Raw genomic sequence first — 16,691 nt, forward strand, 5'->3', positions numbered from 1 at the left:
CCTATCGACTAAAATGTCAGATTTTATCAACCAGAGATAGAGAGGGTGTGTCACAATCGTTGTTGTAATAAACGGACCAAGGCGCAGCGTGCGTAGAATTTCACCTGTTTAATTTACGAAACTCACCAAAACAATACAGAAGAAAGAAACGAACGTGAAGCTATGCACTGCTCACAAGCAACAATACATAAACAAGATCCCACAAAAAACAGGTGGGAAAAAAAGGCTGCCTAAATATGATCCCCAATCAGAAACAACTATAGACAGCTGCCCCTGATTGGGAACCATACCAGGCCAACATAGAAATAACAAAACTAGAATACCCACCCTAGTCACACCCCGGCCTAACCAAAAATAGAGAATAAAGGATCTCTAAGATCAGGGCGTGACAGTAACCCCCCAAAAGGTGCGGACTCCGGCCGCAAAACCTGACTCTATAGGGTAGGGTCCGGGTGGACATCTAGCGGATCCGCCCGCTACGGTGGCGACTCTGGTGCGGGGATCGTCGCCTGAAGCTCCGGACCATGGATCGTCGCCGGAGGAACCGGATCATGGATCGTCGCCGGAAGCTCTGGACCGTGGATCATCGCCTGGGACTCTGGACCGGGAACCCTCGCTGAAGCCGCTGGACTGGGAACCCTCGCAAGAGGCTCTGGACTGGGAACCCTCGCAGGAGGCTCAGGACTGGGAACCCTCGCAGGAGGCTCCGGACTGGGAACCCTCGCAGGAGGCTCTGGACTAGGAACCCTCGCAGGAGATTCTGGGCCATGGATCATCACTGGAGGCTCCGGGTCATGAATCATCATTGGAGGCTCCGGGCCATGGATCATCACTGGAGGCTCCGGGCCATGGATTATCACTGGAGGCTCCAGACTGGGAACCGTCGCTGGAGGCTCCGGACTGGGAACCGTCGCTGGAGGCTCCGGACTGCAGACCGTCGCTGGAGGCTCTGGACTGCCGACCGTCGCTGGAGGCTCTGGACTGCCGACCGTCGCTGGAGGCTCCGGACTGCCGACCGTCGCTGGAGGCTCCAGACTGGGAACCGTCGCTGGAGGCTCCGGACTGGGAACCGTCGCTGGAGGCTTTGGACTGCAGACTGTCGCTGGTGGCTCTGGACTGCAGACCGTCACTGGAGGCCTGGTGCGTGGAGCTGGCACAGGACGTACCGGGCTGGGGAGAGGCACTGGAGGCCGGGTGCGTGGAGCCAGCACAGGACGTACCAGGCTGGGGAGACGCACAGGAGGCCTGGAGCGTGGAGCCGGCACAGGACGTACCGGGCTGTGGAGGCGCACTGGAGGTCTGGAGCGTAAAGCTGGCACAACGTGTCCTGGACAGATGACAACTTTCACACGCAAGTGCTGGGAGCTGGCACAGGACGTACCGGGATGTGGAGGCGCACTGGAGACACGGTGCGTAGAACCGGCATACATTGTACTGGAACGATAACACGCTCCTCAAAGCAAGTGCGGAGAGCTGGCACAGGACGTGCAGGGCTGGGGAGGCGTACTGGAGACCTGGTGCGTGGAGCCGGTACAGTCTTCACCAGACGGCTAGCACGCTCCTCAGGACGAGTACGGAGAGCTGACTCAGGTGGCATTAAACTGAGGACATGCTCCTTAGGGCGGATGTCGTGCCTCATGCACCAACACAACAGCTCTCTCATAACTCTCTCCTCCAATTTCCCCATCAGCTCACTGTCTCTGATTCACTCCCTTCACTCCCCTCCAGGTTCACCTTCCTTTCCCAGACTGGCTCTGGTTCACACCCCGACTCCGCTGACCACCCCTTGTACCCCTCACAATTTTTTTTTTAGGCTGTTTCTTGGGCCTACATCGTGGCCGCTTCCATGACAGGCTTTCGTCTTCTGCCTTTACTTCCTCTCAAGTCCAGGATGTCCTTAACTCCTGAATCTCCTCCCAAGCCCAGGATACCTGCTCCTCCTGGGCACGCTGCTTGGTCCTGGGGTGGTGGGATCTTCCGTCACGATTGTTGTTGTAATAAACGGACCAAGGCGCAGCGTGCGTAGAATTCCACGTGTTTAATTTATGAAACTCACCAACACAATACAGAAGAAAGAAACGAATGTGAAGCTATGCACTGCTCACATGCAACAATACATAAACAAGATCCCACAACAAACAGGTGGGAAAAGGCTGCCTAAATATGATCTCCAATCAGAGACAAGGATAGACAGCTGCCTCTGATTGGGAACCATACCAGGTCAACATAGAAATAACAAAACTAGAATGCCCACCCTAGTCACAACCCGACCTAACCAAAAATAGAGAATAAAGGATCTCTAAGGTCAGGGCGTGACAGGGTGTTTATTATTTTGGGAAATGCCACCCCTTATTATTCACCTGTTAAATCCACTTCAAGCAGTGTAGATAAAGGCGAGGAGACAATTGAGACATGGATTGTGTGTGTGTGCCATTCAGAGGGTGAAAGTGCAAGACAAAATATTTAAATGCCTTTGAACGGGTGCCAGGAGCACCGGTTTGGGTCAAGAACGACAACGTTGCTGGGTTTTTCAACCTTAACAGTTTCCCGTGTATCAAGAAAAGTCCACCACACAAAGAACATCCAGCCGACTTGACACAACTGTGGGAAGCATTGGAGTCAACATTGGCCAGAATCCCTGTGGAATGCTTTGAAACCTGGTAGAGTACATGCCCAGACGAATTGAGGCTGTTCTGGGGGCAAAAAGTGGGTGCAACTCAATATTATGATGATGTTTTGTACACTCAGTGTATATAACACATGGAAACATATTGGGAAGCTGTCACGTCTATACACAGCATGCATACATTTCGCAAAGTAATGACATTGGGTTAGTCTTTGAATGAAGTTACATCCCTGCAGTAGTGCATGTCTTTAGTGACCCTGAAGTTCCGTTTCACTCCCTCCTGCTCTCATTACATCATTAGGGAAATGACAGCCCTGGCCGTTTCCTTTCATCTGTTTCTTTTTCAAACCAAGACCTAAAGAAAAAAGCCAGCCAAATTAAGCCTGCTACGTATAAGCCCCCGTTTGATTTTAATGGCTCACAGCTGCAGGTTCTCAGATGAGCACAGAGTTGCTCCATGAAAACCCAACACACTCGTCAGGATGTTTATCTCTGCAACTATGCTGATAACTGATTTTTTTTAATACAGAAATACAAAACATTGTGGTCTCTCTCTGAGGCTTTAGAAGCCCTTCATAACCATCAACAGAATGCTTCATTCAAGGACATCCTGCCTAGATCATTCAATTGAGTGTCTTTTGAAAATTATTCTTGTACACTGTTTTAGAGATGCTTATTTATAGTGTATTCAGAAAGTATTCAGACCCCTTCACTTTTTCCACATTTTGTTACGTTACAGCCTTATTCCAGAATTGATTCAATTACATGTTTTCCTCATCAATGCACACACAACACCCCATAATGACAAAGTGAAAACAGGTGTTTAGACATTTTTGCAAATGTATTACAAATAAAAACGTAAATACCTTATTTACATATATTAACACATTATTTAATCTTGCTTCTAGCCGAGCATTTGATTTCCAATAGTGATGGCTTGTACAAACCTTACTGTCTGCCTGTCTGGCCTTTGAAACAGTGTTCCACTTTTGAAATTCTATCTTGCCCCTACAGAGAATGCTGTGCACAAACAACTTTTCTGATCCAGGTAAATAATGCATCAATATTATTATGGATATATCCAATTAAATGTCAATAGAAAAGCTATGAAAACAGATGAAAATGGAGACTATTCTGCTCTTCAAGCTGTGTAGTTTGTACCTTTAGTTGGCTAAGTGAGAAGACTTTATCCAGTCTGCATAGCAGTCATTTTTGTTTTTTGCACAGATGAAAGTATGTTTTTTGTCCTCAGATGGAAGGATGAAAGTGTTACTAACATGCAGAACACGTTACAGGCATCATGAGTGTATGTAAATTAATTGACCGTGCAACTTTTGTGATTGGACATAGAACATTCTAGTTGTTGTTCTTGACCCGTTTCTCATTGGCTATTTTGGCACCGTGTTCTGGGGCTAAAAAGTCAGTGCTAATCCTGCTCTGGAGCAGAGTCGCCCTGGGCTAAGGTTGGTGCTAGCCCACTTTCTAATGTGCAAGTGTAAACACTCGCTTAGCCCTGGGCTAAAATCTCCGTTAGCCCAGGGCAAAGGAGGCACCAAGATGTCATACTTTTTGTCTAACTTGTTGGGAAAGTGGTCATTGTAGCTGATTTATGTAAAACATTGTTGTTTACAGCTAATAGAATAGAATGTTGGAAGTCATGTCACAATGGGTCCTTTAGAAAGTTGAGGTAAATCCCATGAAAGTGGATGGAGGACAAAGAATGTAGTTTAAAACGTATAAGTAAACTGTACCACGCATAGGGCTGTGGCGGTCATGAAATGGTCAGCATGTGATTGTCAAGCAAATATCTGCCGGTCTCATGGTAATTGACCATTAATTAACATAAAAACATTTAGCATCTCCTGGCTTCCATGCATACCCTACAAGCCACTGATGCAGACTTTTGGAACATCTACAGTTTAAAAAGTCTGATAAATCCATTTAAGTCCAAATAAATCCATTATTTATTTGAGACAGGTCTAAAGACACACGATATGAAGAAAATGTTGCTCAGAAGAATCTATTTCAGAAGAACAGAATAGCATACTCTGAATTGTCCTTATGTAAAGCCCTGATCTGTTTTTTCCCCCTCATAAATCTACATACAAAGCCCCATAATGACAAAGCAAAAGTAGGTTTTTAGAAATGTTTGCTAATTTATTAAAAATAAAAATCCTGAAAATATAACATTTACATAAGTATTCAGACCCTTTACTCAGTACTTGGTTGAAGCACCGTAGGCAGCTATTACAGCCTCGAGTCTTCTTGGGTATGACGCTACAAGCTTGGCACACCTGTATTTGGGGAGTTTCTCCCATTCTTCTCTGCAGATCCTCTCAAGCTCTGTCAGGTTGGATGGGGAGTGTTGCTGCACAGATATTTTCAGGTCTCTCCAGCGATGCTCGATTGGGTTCAAGTCCGGGCTCTGGCTGGGCCACTCAAGGACATTCAGAGACTATTCCCGATGCCACTCCTGCGTTATCTTGGCTGTGTGCTTCGCTCGACAAAAGCCACGGCCCTTGCAGAACAAGGGGAACCACTACTTCAAGGTCTCAGAGCAAGTGACGTCACCGATTGAAACGCTATTTAGCGCGCACCACCGCTGACTAGCTAGCCGTTTCACATCCGTTACACTGGCTCAGCACTCCTGGCCTCCGGTGCGTCTCTTCGGCCCAGGATATCCTGCGCCAGCTCTATGCACGGTATCCCACAGTTCGCCAGCACTCGCCAACCCAGTGCGGCCTGTGCCAGCTCCCCGCACTTGCCGTGCTACAGGGGTGATTCAGCCAGGACACGTTGTGCCAGCTCTACACTCCAGACCTCCAGTGCACCTCCGACGGCCCAGCATATCCTGTGCCGGAACTACGCACTATGACTCCAGTACGCCTTCATAGCCCAGTGCGTCCAGTGCCAGCTCTCCACACTCACCGAGGTAAAGTGGGTATCCAGCCAGGACGCGTTGTGGCAGCTCCATGCACCAGGCTTCCAATACGTCTCCTCAGTCCTGTGAGACCTGTTCCGGCTCCACGTACAAAGCCTCCAGTGATGATCCATGGCCCGGAGCCTGTAGTGATGATCCATGGCATGAAGCCTCCAGTGATAATCCATGGCCCGGAGCCTCCAGTGAGGATCCATGGCATGAAGCCTCCAGTGACGATCCATGGCCCAGAGCCTGTAGTGGTAATCCATGGCACGAAGCCACCAGTGATGATCCATGGCCCGGAGCCTGTATTGATGATCCATGGTAAGGAGCCTGCAGCGACGGTCCCCAGTCCGTAGCCTGCAGTGATGGTTCCCAGTCCGGAGCATCCAGCGACGGTCTCCAGTCCGGAGCCTCCAGCGATGGTCTTCAGTGCGGAGCCTCCAGCGATGGTCCGCAGTCCGGAGCCTCCAGCGACGTTCCGCAGTCCGGAGTCTTCAGCGATGAGCTGCAGTCCGGAGCCTCCAGCGGGGGTTTCCAGTCCCAAGCCTCCGGCGATGATCTGCAGTCCGGAGCCTCCGGCAGTGGTTCCCAGTTCAGAGCCTCCGGCGACAATCCACAGTCCAGTTCCACAGAAGCGGAGGGATCAGCTTAGGGAGCGGGGGCTACGTCCCGAACCGGAGCCGCCACCGAGGGTAGATGCCCACCCGGACCCTCCCCTATAGGTTCAGGTTTGCGGCCGGGAGTCCGCAACTTTGGGGGGGGGGGGGGTACTGTCCCGCCCTGACCTTAGAGATCCTTTAAAATCTCTATTTGGTAGGTCAGGGTGTGACTAGGGTGGAAAATCTATGTTTATATTTCTTTGTTGGCCGAGTATGGTTCCCAATCAGAGGCAGCTGTCTATCGTTGTCTCTGATTGGGGATCATACTTAGGCAGCCTTTTTTCCCACCTTCTGTTGTGGGATCTTGTCTTTGTGTGTTGCACTCCTAGCTTTACGTTCGTTGAGTTGTTTATTGTTTTTTGGTGGAACATTTAACGTTTAACGACGGACGTTAAATATCCAATGCTTATTTGTATGAGTTATTTAAAACTGTCCATGGGTGGCTTCAACAATACATAGCCTCATTTAATTCATTTTCAAAGACACAAATGGGCATATCAGATTTAAAATATGTGATTACACTGGCAAAATTGGGAAGAAGTGGAATAATAGAAGTGTGGGGAATAACAGTAGTGTTCTTGGTATAAGCACAGTAATTACCCTATATTTTAGCCCACTGTTAAGAATGAGAATTGTTCCACTGATCAGGCTAAATAAAGTAAATAGATAATAAAATCTCCCTAAGACAAGTTGACATACATTTTCCCCTACACCATAACCAAATTATTTTAATATTTATCTTCCCCGCTCCCCCTCCCTGGCGCTCGAAGGCACAAGCCTCCCCAGCATTACACACTCCTGCCACCATCATTACTCACACCTGCCTTCCCCCTGTCACGCGCATCAGTGATTATTGGACTCACCCGGACTCAATCACCTCTGTCATTATCTCCCCTATATCTGTCTGGTTCCCCGCTATGTTCCATACTTCAGCATTGATTGTCATACATCGTGTGCTGACACTGTTCCTGTCTTGTTTCATGTCTGTTCCTGATTAAATGTTTGACTCCCTGTACCTGTTTCTCATCTCCGGCATCGGTCCGTACACCCCTCTAGAATCAAATGTACACTTTTGGGTTCACAATCTGTTTGACAAAATTATTTTTGCGATTACTCGTCAGGTTACCCTACCAAACTTCCCTGATAAAACATACTGTAGGTCTGTCTGTTGCCTTTTCATTGTCACAGCCTAAATGCCAATCACCAAACGAGGGGACTAATGCAAGTGTGGATTAAATCGACTGGTGTACATGCTGTCAAAAGCCTGTATTCTGCAATAGGGACGGGAGTAACATCAACCTAATTTTGTTGGCAACATTGTACATAATACAGCGCTACCATGCTGCACTTTTTACAGTTTTATAACTCAGCAGAGTTCTCTCTCTCCATTCAGCTCCACTCTAATCTTGAGGGGTGTTTCTTTAAAACGTCTTATGCTTCAATGTATCGCGGTTCACAGTGCTGTGGCAGGACAGGTCAATGATAGAGGTTTCCGCTCGTGATGTTAAATTGCAGGTTCAGATGCTCCGATTTCAAAACGATTTGGAGCACAGTTGAAAATGTAACGCACTGGCTATACAATGGACTAGATATAAGAGGTGTGGCGTGTGAGCGTCAGAAGAGAATCAAATGTCTCATGGCCAATGCATGAGAGTTGGCAGCTCTGTTGAGGGCGTCCACCATTTTAAAGTAGTCAACTGGGTGAGGATTCCTGTTGGTAGCAATCAGCCAATGAAGAAGAAAATGGACTACTTTAAAATGGAGATAGTTTCAATGTTGCTGCCTAAGCTGTCACAGATGCTATAATTGAGCCACACAGTGGACACATCATAATACCCATAAAACCTAGCGGTCAAACAAGGAAATGGTTCCAATCCCTTTTCCAACATTCATGTTATTCACTCTGGATTTGAGAAACACTTCAAATAAGGTAGGCTTTGTGTAGGCTTACCCTGGGGTTACATTTTCATAACCGTGTAAATCTCTCTCGGACAAAGTGACTTTTATCAATATATTCAGCTCTATTTACTCTTAGATTCGAACATGCTAATCAGCAACAAAGTAGACTTCATGCAAGACTACAAATCCATGCAAGTCCCAGCCATCTCTAGCTGACACCTTTGCTGAGTATACCAAACATTAGGAACACCTTCCCCACCCTAGCTTTCACCTGGATTCACCTGATCATTCTATGTCCTGGAAAGAGCAGGTGTTCTTAATGTTTTACATACTCAGTGTATATTGAAAATGTTAATTTACTGATCCAAATTTTGTTTAACTAATATTTGTCTTATGTATTTGGTCTATGTCAAAATACATAGAATGGCAGGAAATTAGCTTTAAAACATTTTACTGCCAATTTCGTCCACTTATATCAGTGGATTTGTAATAACCTAATTATTACAAAACGTCAAATAAGCCCTAAATAGCGATTGAGCAATAAAAAATGTTGTTGACCAAATTCGACACTCATTGACCTCCATACAAAAACGTATTTTCTTGGACAGATTTTTTGGCGGAGTACAACCTCTCACTTCGCCTCTTCCTCTTTGGATAAACAATACATTCTTGTGGATATTTTGTCCCAAATTTCAGCTGAAGGACATACCGCACAGCATACCGGTAAAGTAAGTTCAAATGTAATTGTATTCAACGTTCTGGTTTGTAAGGAACATTTACACGATTTTGCAAGCATTCGTTTCATGTTGTATACCAATTAATTGTGTATTACAGCTGGATTAATCAGACTATGGCCTCCGTTAGTACCTACAAAAAGACGCTGATGCAATGCCTTCTATTCTCCACCAATGACTGTCCAATACGAGTTCTCCACGCTTAGTGATTATTTAAAGACGTCAATTCCCATGCACCACCAGGAGTTGGACGTCACCAGGAAGTACCCGTAGTCAGAAATATTTGGTTGAGTTTTGTTGTTGTCGTCCAGTAAAGGTAGGTGTTTCTGAGTTTCTATGAAATAGAGTTATGCCCAAACACTATAATTTAATACTTCAAACATTGACACATGTACTGCGTGTTCGCTATTTATCTACATAGCATGCCAAAAGAGAACTTAGCTTAGATAGTGATGGAAGCAACCCTGCCAAGTGAACTATGACCCATATTCATTGTAAGTTGCCCGCGGCAGTCATTGAAAAGATTTATATTGTACAAAACTCTTTATCAATCTATATTGACTGCACAGTAGCATGTAACAAAATGTAAATAATTTATATAGACTGAATACCATGTTCATTACATCACATAAAATACATTAGAACACCCATCTTTCAACAGCGGTTCCATTCATGGCGCTTGCTGGTGTGCGTGTCATCGAACTTGCGGGCCTGGCACCAGCGCCCTTTTGTGGCATGATTCTGGCTGACTTTGGCGCCAAGGTGATCCGAGTGGACCGGACCAAGGTTGCAATGGCAATGGACACGCAGGCTCGAGGCAAGCGCTCGGTGGCGGTCAACCTGAAGAGCCCAGAGGGAGTAGCTGTGCTGAAAAGACTCTGCATTCAATCAGATGTCGTCCTTGAGCCCTTCCGCAAAGGTCAGATATGTTCATATTTGACCATCATTGAATATTTCAGTTAGTGAATTGTGAAAATGCCCCCATAAAGACTAGATATATGGGTTTATTGAATGCCACTTTATTCTATAGAAACGTGGTCAATTATTGACAGGTGATAAGAGATGAGAGTCAGGGTTAAAGGTATCAACCATTTTCTAAATGAAAAGAGCAACATTACATGTCTACCACGGCCTGATTGGGAGTGGATGTACTTACTATACAGTGTAAGAAAATGCATTTGTATGCACTAGCTGGTGTTGGCCAAGTTGTAAATAAGGAAAGGATTCCCATACACAGTTTGATTGTTCCCACATGTATTCTGCCCAGAACACACGTAAAAGTTAAATGTGTGATGGAACTATAAGCCTTTTGACGCATTATTGGTTTATCCATAGACAGCAATGTGTAGACCAGTGCATTTTATTTTCAGCTCAGAAATCAAAATGGAATAATTTCATACTGGATTCGTAGGGACATCTTCCAAGTGTGCAGTGCACTTTGGATACATTCCAATGTATAGTATCAGAAATTGTACCATCAATTCATAAAAGGAGACTCCTCCTTGCTAATCAAGGTAACAATCTTAGCTCTTTATTTTCATGAAGAAGCCTCCTTTAAAAAAATTTTTAAAAATGAATCATAGTTGTCCAAAAACAAATGTAGTCCACTGTTTTCCCTATTAAATGGGTCGAAAGCAGCCATTCCTAAACACTGTAATTAAAACCAGAGTGAAATCAATTGCTCTCATCTGGTTTACTTCTGTGCTGGTTTACAATGGGAGTTTCTCTCCTCCTGTGGTGTAAAAAAGGCTACGCTCTTTGCTCAGGTTAAATGCAGAAGACACATACAGGCCACGGAAGAACTGGGACGTTTCCAGGAATTGTGTACAGATTCTTGCGACATGGGGCCGTGCGTTATAATGCTGAAATATGACGTGATGGCGGCAGGAATGGCATGACAATGGGCCTCAGGATCTCGGCACAGTATCTGTGCATTCAAATTGCCATTGATAAAATGCAATTGTGTTCGTTGTCCATAGCTTATGCCTGCCCATACCATAACCCCACCACCACCATGGGGCACTCTGTTCACAACATTGACCGCTCGCTCACACGACGCCATACACGCCATCTGTCATGTGCCCGGTACAGTTGAAGCTGGGATTAATCCGTGAAGAGCACACTTAATCCGTGAAGAGCACAGCGTACCAGTAGCCATCGAAGGTGAGCATTTGCCCACTGAAGTCGGTTACGACGGCAAACTGCAGTTAGGTCAAGACCATGGTGAGGATGACAAGTACGCAGATGCGCTTGCCTGAGACGGCTTCATCAGCATTCCAGGTGGCTGGTCTTAGCTGATCCCGCAGGTGAAGAAGCTGAATGTGGAGTGCCTGGGCTGGCATGGTTACACATGGTCAGTGGTTCTGAGGCTGCTTGGACGTACTGCGAAATTCTCTAAAACAACGTTGGTAGTGGAAAAAAAACGTTACATTTTCTGGCAACTGCTCTTCTGGACGTTCCTGCAGTCAGCATGCCAATTGCACGCTCCCTCAACTTGAGACATATCTGGCATTGTGTTTTGTGACACAACTGTACATTTTTAGAGTGGTCTTCTATTGTCCCCAGCACAAGGTGCACCTATGTAATGATCATGCTGTTTAATCAGCTTCTTGATATGCCACACCTGTCAGATGGCTGGATTATCTTGGCAAAGGAGAAATGTTTGGATCTTTTATTTGAACTCATGAAACATGGGACCAACACTTGTTGCGTTTTTATATTTTTGTTCAGTATATAATTGTAATTTTGTCAGGCTTGACTTTCCAAATAAAATTGAATCTTTTTTGCTCATATAATTACAAAATACACCTTGCTTAGTGTCTGATAGCCACTCCTATAAAAATGGTAGCCTAAAACATCCTAATAAAGGACCTTTTGAGTACATCAAAAAGGTTTGATATACCTCAACTGGTATGCCATCCAGCCCTGGAGTTTTCCCAAATTTAAAGGCTTTAATTGCGTGAAGAAGTTCCTCTAATTTGTCCTTCACATTACTCTTTCTGTACAGCTGTTAATTTTACACTTTTAACAGAACAAATATTCAGTTCGTGGAGATGGAGGAGCCTGAAATGAGAACAACATGCTTAAAGTACTTTGCATCCTCTTTCAAATTATAGTTTGGTGATTTCATTTGTAACAAGTTTCTGTAAATTATTTTTGGTAGTATTTCTGTTGAATGTGAGCTGTACTTACTTTCCCACTTCTATCTATTCAGCTGTATTGAAAGGACATTTTCCCAAAAGTTTGCACTGTGGTTGGTGTGTCTGATGGTCATGAGTGCAGGGTCTATAGAAAGAAATAGACCGTGCCAGACAGTGTCCCTGCACCAACCTCAACTACATGACTCAGACTTTAGTGGTTTGTAAAAAGCTTCAGGCTTTATTTGCTTTGTGGTGCATTGTCTTCTGTTTCTGTGGATGTGGTCTAAGTGTTTGGTGTTGAATAAGCTGTGCCTGGCTAATGGTACACTTTGTTACGCCTCTGTACTTTTATTCCTAATTTGAAGGTATGTCAAGTCTGTTCCTCTCCTTTAACTGTGTGTTTCTGTGTAGGAGTTATGGAGAAGCTGGGCCTGGGTCCAGAGGAGCTACTGAAGGAGAACCCTCGTCTGATCTACGCACGCCTCACTGGCTACGGCCAGAGTGGAGCCTATGCCAAGGCTGCTGGTCACGACATCAACTACCTCGCCATGTCAGGTAGAAACAACTTGACATTACGTCCATCCGGGACATAAGATGTGGAACAGCTTCAGTTGAAAATCAGATATAGAAATATACACTATTCAATGGCATATTACTTAGGACTGATAGCACTACAATTACTGAATGGTCTCGATGGCAACCATCTCTGTGGCTGCACGAGTAGAGTGCCATTTTTGCATCCCTTTTGATATTGTAAATATAAATTGTGCACCCCTATTGCATTTTAAAACCATGTTCTATTACATGAAGTTCCCTTTAACCTCTCTGGGATTTGTGGGACAGCCAGTGAAATTGCAGGGCGCCAAATTCAAACAACAGAAATCTCATAATTAAAAGTCCTCAAACCTACAAGTATTATACACCATTTTAAAGATAAACCTCTTGTTAATTCAACCACTGTGTCCAATTTCAAAGGCTTTACGGCAAAAGCACACCATGCGATTGTTAGGACAGCGCCTAGCCACAAAAATACATTTTCTAGCCAAGGAGATGGCTCACAAAAGTCATAAATAGCGATTTTAAATTAATCACTAACCTTTGATCTTCATCTGGTGGCACTCCCAGGACTACATGTTACACAAATGTTTTTGTTCAATGAAATCCCTCTGTCCAAAAACCTCAGTTTAAATTGGCGCTTTATGTTCAGTAATGCATTGTCTCAAATAACATCCGGCCATTTGAAATAGCAGAGAGCCAAATCAAATTACAGAAATACTTAACACTTGTATCTTTCAATATTTATGATATGTTTAGGATTAAAGAAACTTCTTGTTAATCCAGCCACTGTGTCAGATTTCAAAATGCTTTACCACGAAAGCAAACCATACTACACTGCTCAAAAAAATAAAGGGAACACTAAAATAACACATCCTAGATCTGAATGAATGAAATATTATTATTAAATACTTTTTTCTTTACATAGTGAAATGTGCTGACAACAATCACACAAATTATCAATGGAAATCAAATTTATCAACCCATGGAGGTCTGGATTTGGAGTCACACTCAAAATTAAAGTGGAAAACCACACTACAGGCTGATCCAACTTTGATGTAATGTCCTTAAAACAAGTCAAAATGAGGCTCAGTTGTGTGTGTGTGTGTGGCCTCCACGTGCCTGTATGACCTCCCTACAACGCCTGGGCATGCTCCTGATGAGGTGGCGGATGGTCTCCTGAGGGATCTCCTCCCAGACCTGGACTAAAGCATCCGCCAACTCCTGGACAGTCTGTGGTGGATGGAGCGAGACATGATGTGCTCAATTGGATTCAGGTCTGGGGAACGGGCAGGCCAGTCCATAGCATCAATGCCTTCCTCTTGCAGGAACTGCTGACACACTCCAGCCACATGAGCTGTAACCCCCACCTGTGGACGTCGGGCCCTCATACCACCCTCATGGAGTCTGTTTCCGACCGTTTGAGCAGACACATGCACATTTGTGGCCTGCTGGAGGTCATTTTGCAGGGCTCTGGCAGTGCTCCTCCTGCTCCTCCTTGCACAAAGGTGGAGGTAGCGGTCCTGCTGCTGGGTTGTTGCCCTCCTACGGCCTCCTCCACGTCTCCTGATGTACTGGCCTGTCTCCTGGTAGCGCCTCCATGCTCTGGACACTACGCTGACAGACACAGCAAACCTTCTTGCCACAGCTCGCATTGATGTGCCATCCTGGATGAGCTGCACTACCTGAGCCACTTGTGTGGGTTGTAGACTCCGTCTCATGCTACCACTAGAGTGAAAGCACCGCCAGCATTCAAAAGTGACCAAAACATCAGCCAGGAAGCATAGGAACTGAGAAGTGGTCTGTGGTCGCCACCTGCAGAACCACTCCTTTATTGGGGTTGTCTTGCTAATTGCCTATAATTTCCACCTGTTGTCTATTCCATTTGCACAACAGCATGTGAAATTTGTCAATCAGTGTTGCTTCCTAAGTGGACAGTTTGATTTCACAGAAGTGTGATTGACTTGGAGTTACATTGTGTTTAAGTGTTCCATTTATTTTTTTGAGCAGTGTATTACCTGAGGATAGCACCCCATCAAACAAACAGACAATCATATTTCATCCCGCCAGGCGCGACACACAACTCAGAAATAATGATATAATTCATGCCTTACCTTTTGAAGATCTTCTTTTGTTGGCACTCCAATATGTCCCATATTGGTCAATTTGTTTGATTAATTCCATCGTTATTTCTCCAAAATGTCAATTTATTTGGCACGTTTGATCCAGAAAAACACTACAAAATATCTAATAAGTTACTTGTAATCTTTGTCCAAACATTTCAAACAACTTTCCTAATACAACTTTAGATATTTTTTTACGTAAATAATCAATCAAATTTAAGACGGGATAAACTGTTCAATAGCGGATAAAAACAAAGTGGAGCGAGCTTTCAGATCATGCGCCCCAACCACAACAGTATACTTCACTCGACCCTCGTTCTGAACTGCCTGACTTCTTCACTTCTCAAAGGAAAATCATCATCCAATTTCTTAAGACTGTTGACATCCAGTGGAAGCGATAGGAACTGCAAGCAAGTGCTTAGAAATCTAGACTCCCATTGAAAACCCATTTGAAAAGAGTGACCTAAAAAAAATAAAAAAAATTCCTGGTTGGTTTATCCTCGGGGTTTCACCTGCCAAATAAGTTCTGTTATACTCACAGACATCATTCAAACAGTTTTAGAAACTTCAGTGTTTTCTATCCAAATATACTAATAATATGCATATCCTAGCTTCTGGGCCTGAGTAGCAGGCAGTTTACTTTGGGCACGCTTTTCATCCGGGCGTGAAAATACCGCCCCCTAGCCTAGAGAGGTTAACCCGGAGCCTCTTAAAGAAAAAGTTACAGGTCTGTGAGCCAGAACTCTTGCTTGTTTGTAGGTGACCAAATACTTATTTTCCACCATAATTTGCTAAATAAATTCATTAAAAATCCTACAATGGCATTTTCTGGATTTTTTTTCTCATTTTGTCTGTCATAGTTGAAGTGTACCTATGATGAAAATTACAGGCCTCATCTTTTTAAGTGGGAGAACTTGCAAAATTGGTGTCTGACTAAATACTTTTTTGCCCCACTGTATTTCAGATTCTTCAAAGTAGCCACCCTTTTCCTTGCACACTCTTGGCATTCTCTCAACCAGCTTCACCTGGAATGCTTTTCCAACAGTCTTGAAGGAGTTCCCACATATGCTGAGCACTTGGCTGCTTTTCCTTCACTCTGCGGTCCAACTCATCCCAAACCATCTCAATTGGATTGAGGTCGGGTGATTGTGGAGGCCAGGTCGTCTGATGCAGCACTCCATCACTCTCCTTCTTGGTCAAATAGCACTTACATAGCCTGGAGGTGTGTTGAAAAACGAATTATAGTCCTACTAAGCTCAAACAAAATGGGATGGCTTATTGCTACAGAATGCTGTTGTAGCCATGCTGGTTAAGTGTGCCTTGAATTCTAAATATGTCACCAGCAAAGCACCATCACACCGCCTCCTCCATGCTTCACGGTGGGATCCACACATGCGGAGATCATCCGTTCACCTACTCTGTATCTCACAAAGATGCGTGGTTGGAACCAAAAATCTCAAATTTGGACTCATCAGACCAAAGGACAGTTTTCCACTGGTCTAATGTCTATTTGCTTGGGCCAAGAAACACAAGCAAGTCTCTTCTTATTATTGGTGTCCTTTTAGTAGTGGTTTCCTTGCAGCAATTTGACCATGACGGCTTGATTCACGCAGTCTCCTCTGAACAGTTTATTTGTCTGTTACTTGAACTCTGTGAAGAATTTATTTGGGCTGCAGTCTGATGTGCAGTTAATTATAGATTTCTGAGGCTGGTAACTCTAACTTTTCCTCTGCAGCAGAGAACTCTGGGTCTTCCTACCCTGTGGCAGTCCTTATGAGAGAAAGTTTCATCATAGCTCTTTTTACGACTGCACTTGAAGAAACTTTCAAAGATCTTAAATGTTCCAGATTGACTGACCTTCATGTCTTTAAAGTAATGATGGACTGTCGTTACTCTGCTTATTTGAGCTTTTCTTGCCATAAAATGGACTTGGTCTTTTACCAAATAGGGCTATATTCTGGATACCACCCCTACCTTGTGTTGTGACAACTGACTGGCTCAAACTCATTAAGAAGAAAATAAATTCCACATT

General features: G+C 44.6%; 1 protein-coding gene across 2 annotated transcripts in view; it reads left to right on the forward strand.

Annotated features, from left to right (window-relative positions):
* Positions 1–9,007: 9,007 nt before the first annotated feature.
* amacr (alpha-methylacyl-CoA racemase) overlaps positions 9,008–16,691 on the forward strand; it is a 59,201-nt gene continuing 51,517 nt past the window's right edge. Inside the window, exons 1-3 of one of the 2 annotated variants that reach the window (XM_021602821.2) lie at positions 9,008–9,157; positions 9,503–9,760; positions 12,393–12,536. In XM_021602821.2, coding sequence (XP_021458496.2) covers positions 9,514–9,760; positions 12,393–12,536 — 391 coding nt within the window. In that variant the 5' untranslated portion in view covers positions 9,008–9,157; positions 9,503–9,513. Of the gene's footprint in view, positions 9,158–9,195; positions 9,336–9,502; positions 9,761–12,392; positions 12,537–16,691 lie in introns of those variants that run through there. The other variant, XM_021602820.2, reaches the window with a different exon arrangement.

Source organism: Oncorhynchus mykiss, chromosome 5, assembly GCF_013265735.2.
Source record: "Oncorhynchus mykiss isolate Arlee chromosome 5, USDA_OmykA_1.1, whole genome shotgun sequence".
NCBI classification, from domain to species: domain Eukaryota; kingdom Metazoa; phylum Chordata; class Actinopteri; order Salmoniformes; family Salmonidae; genus Oncorhynchus; species Oncorhynchus mykiss.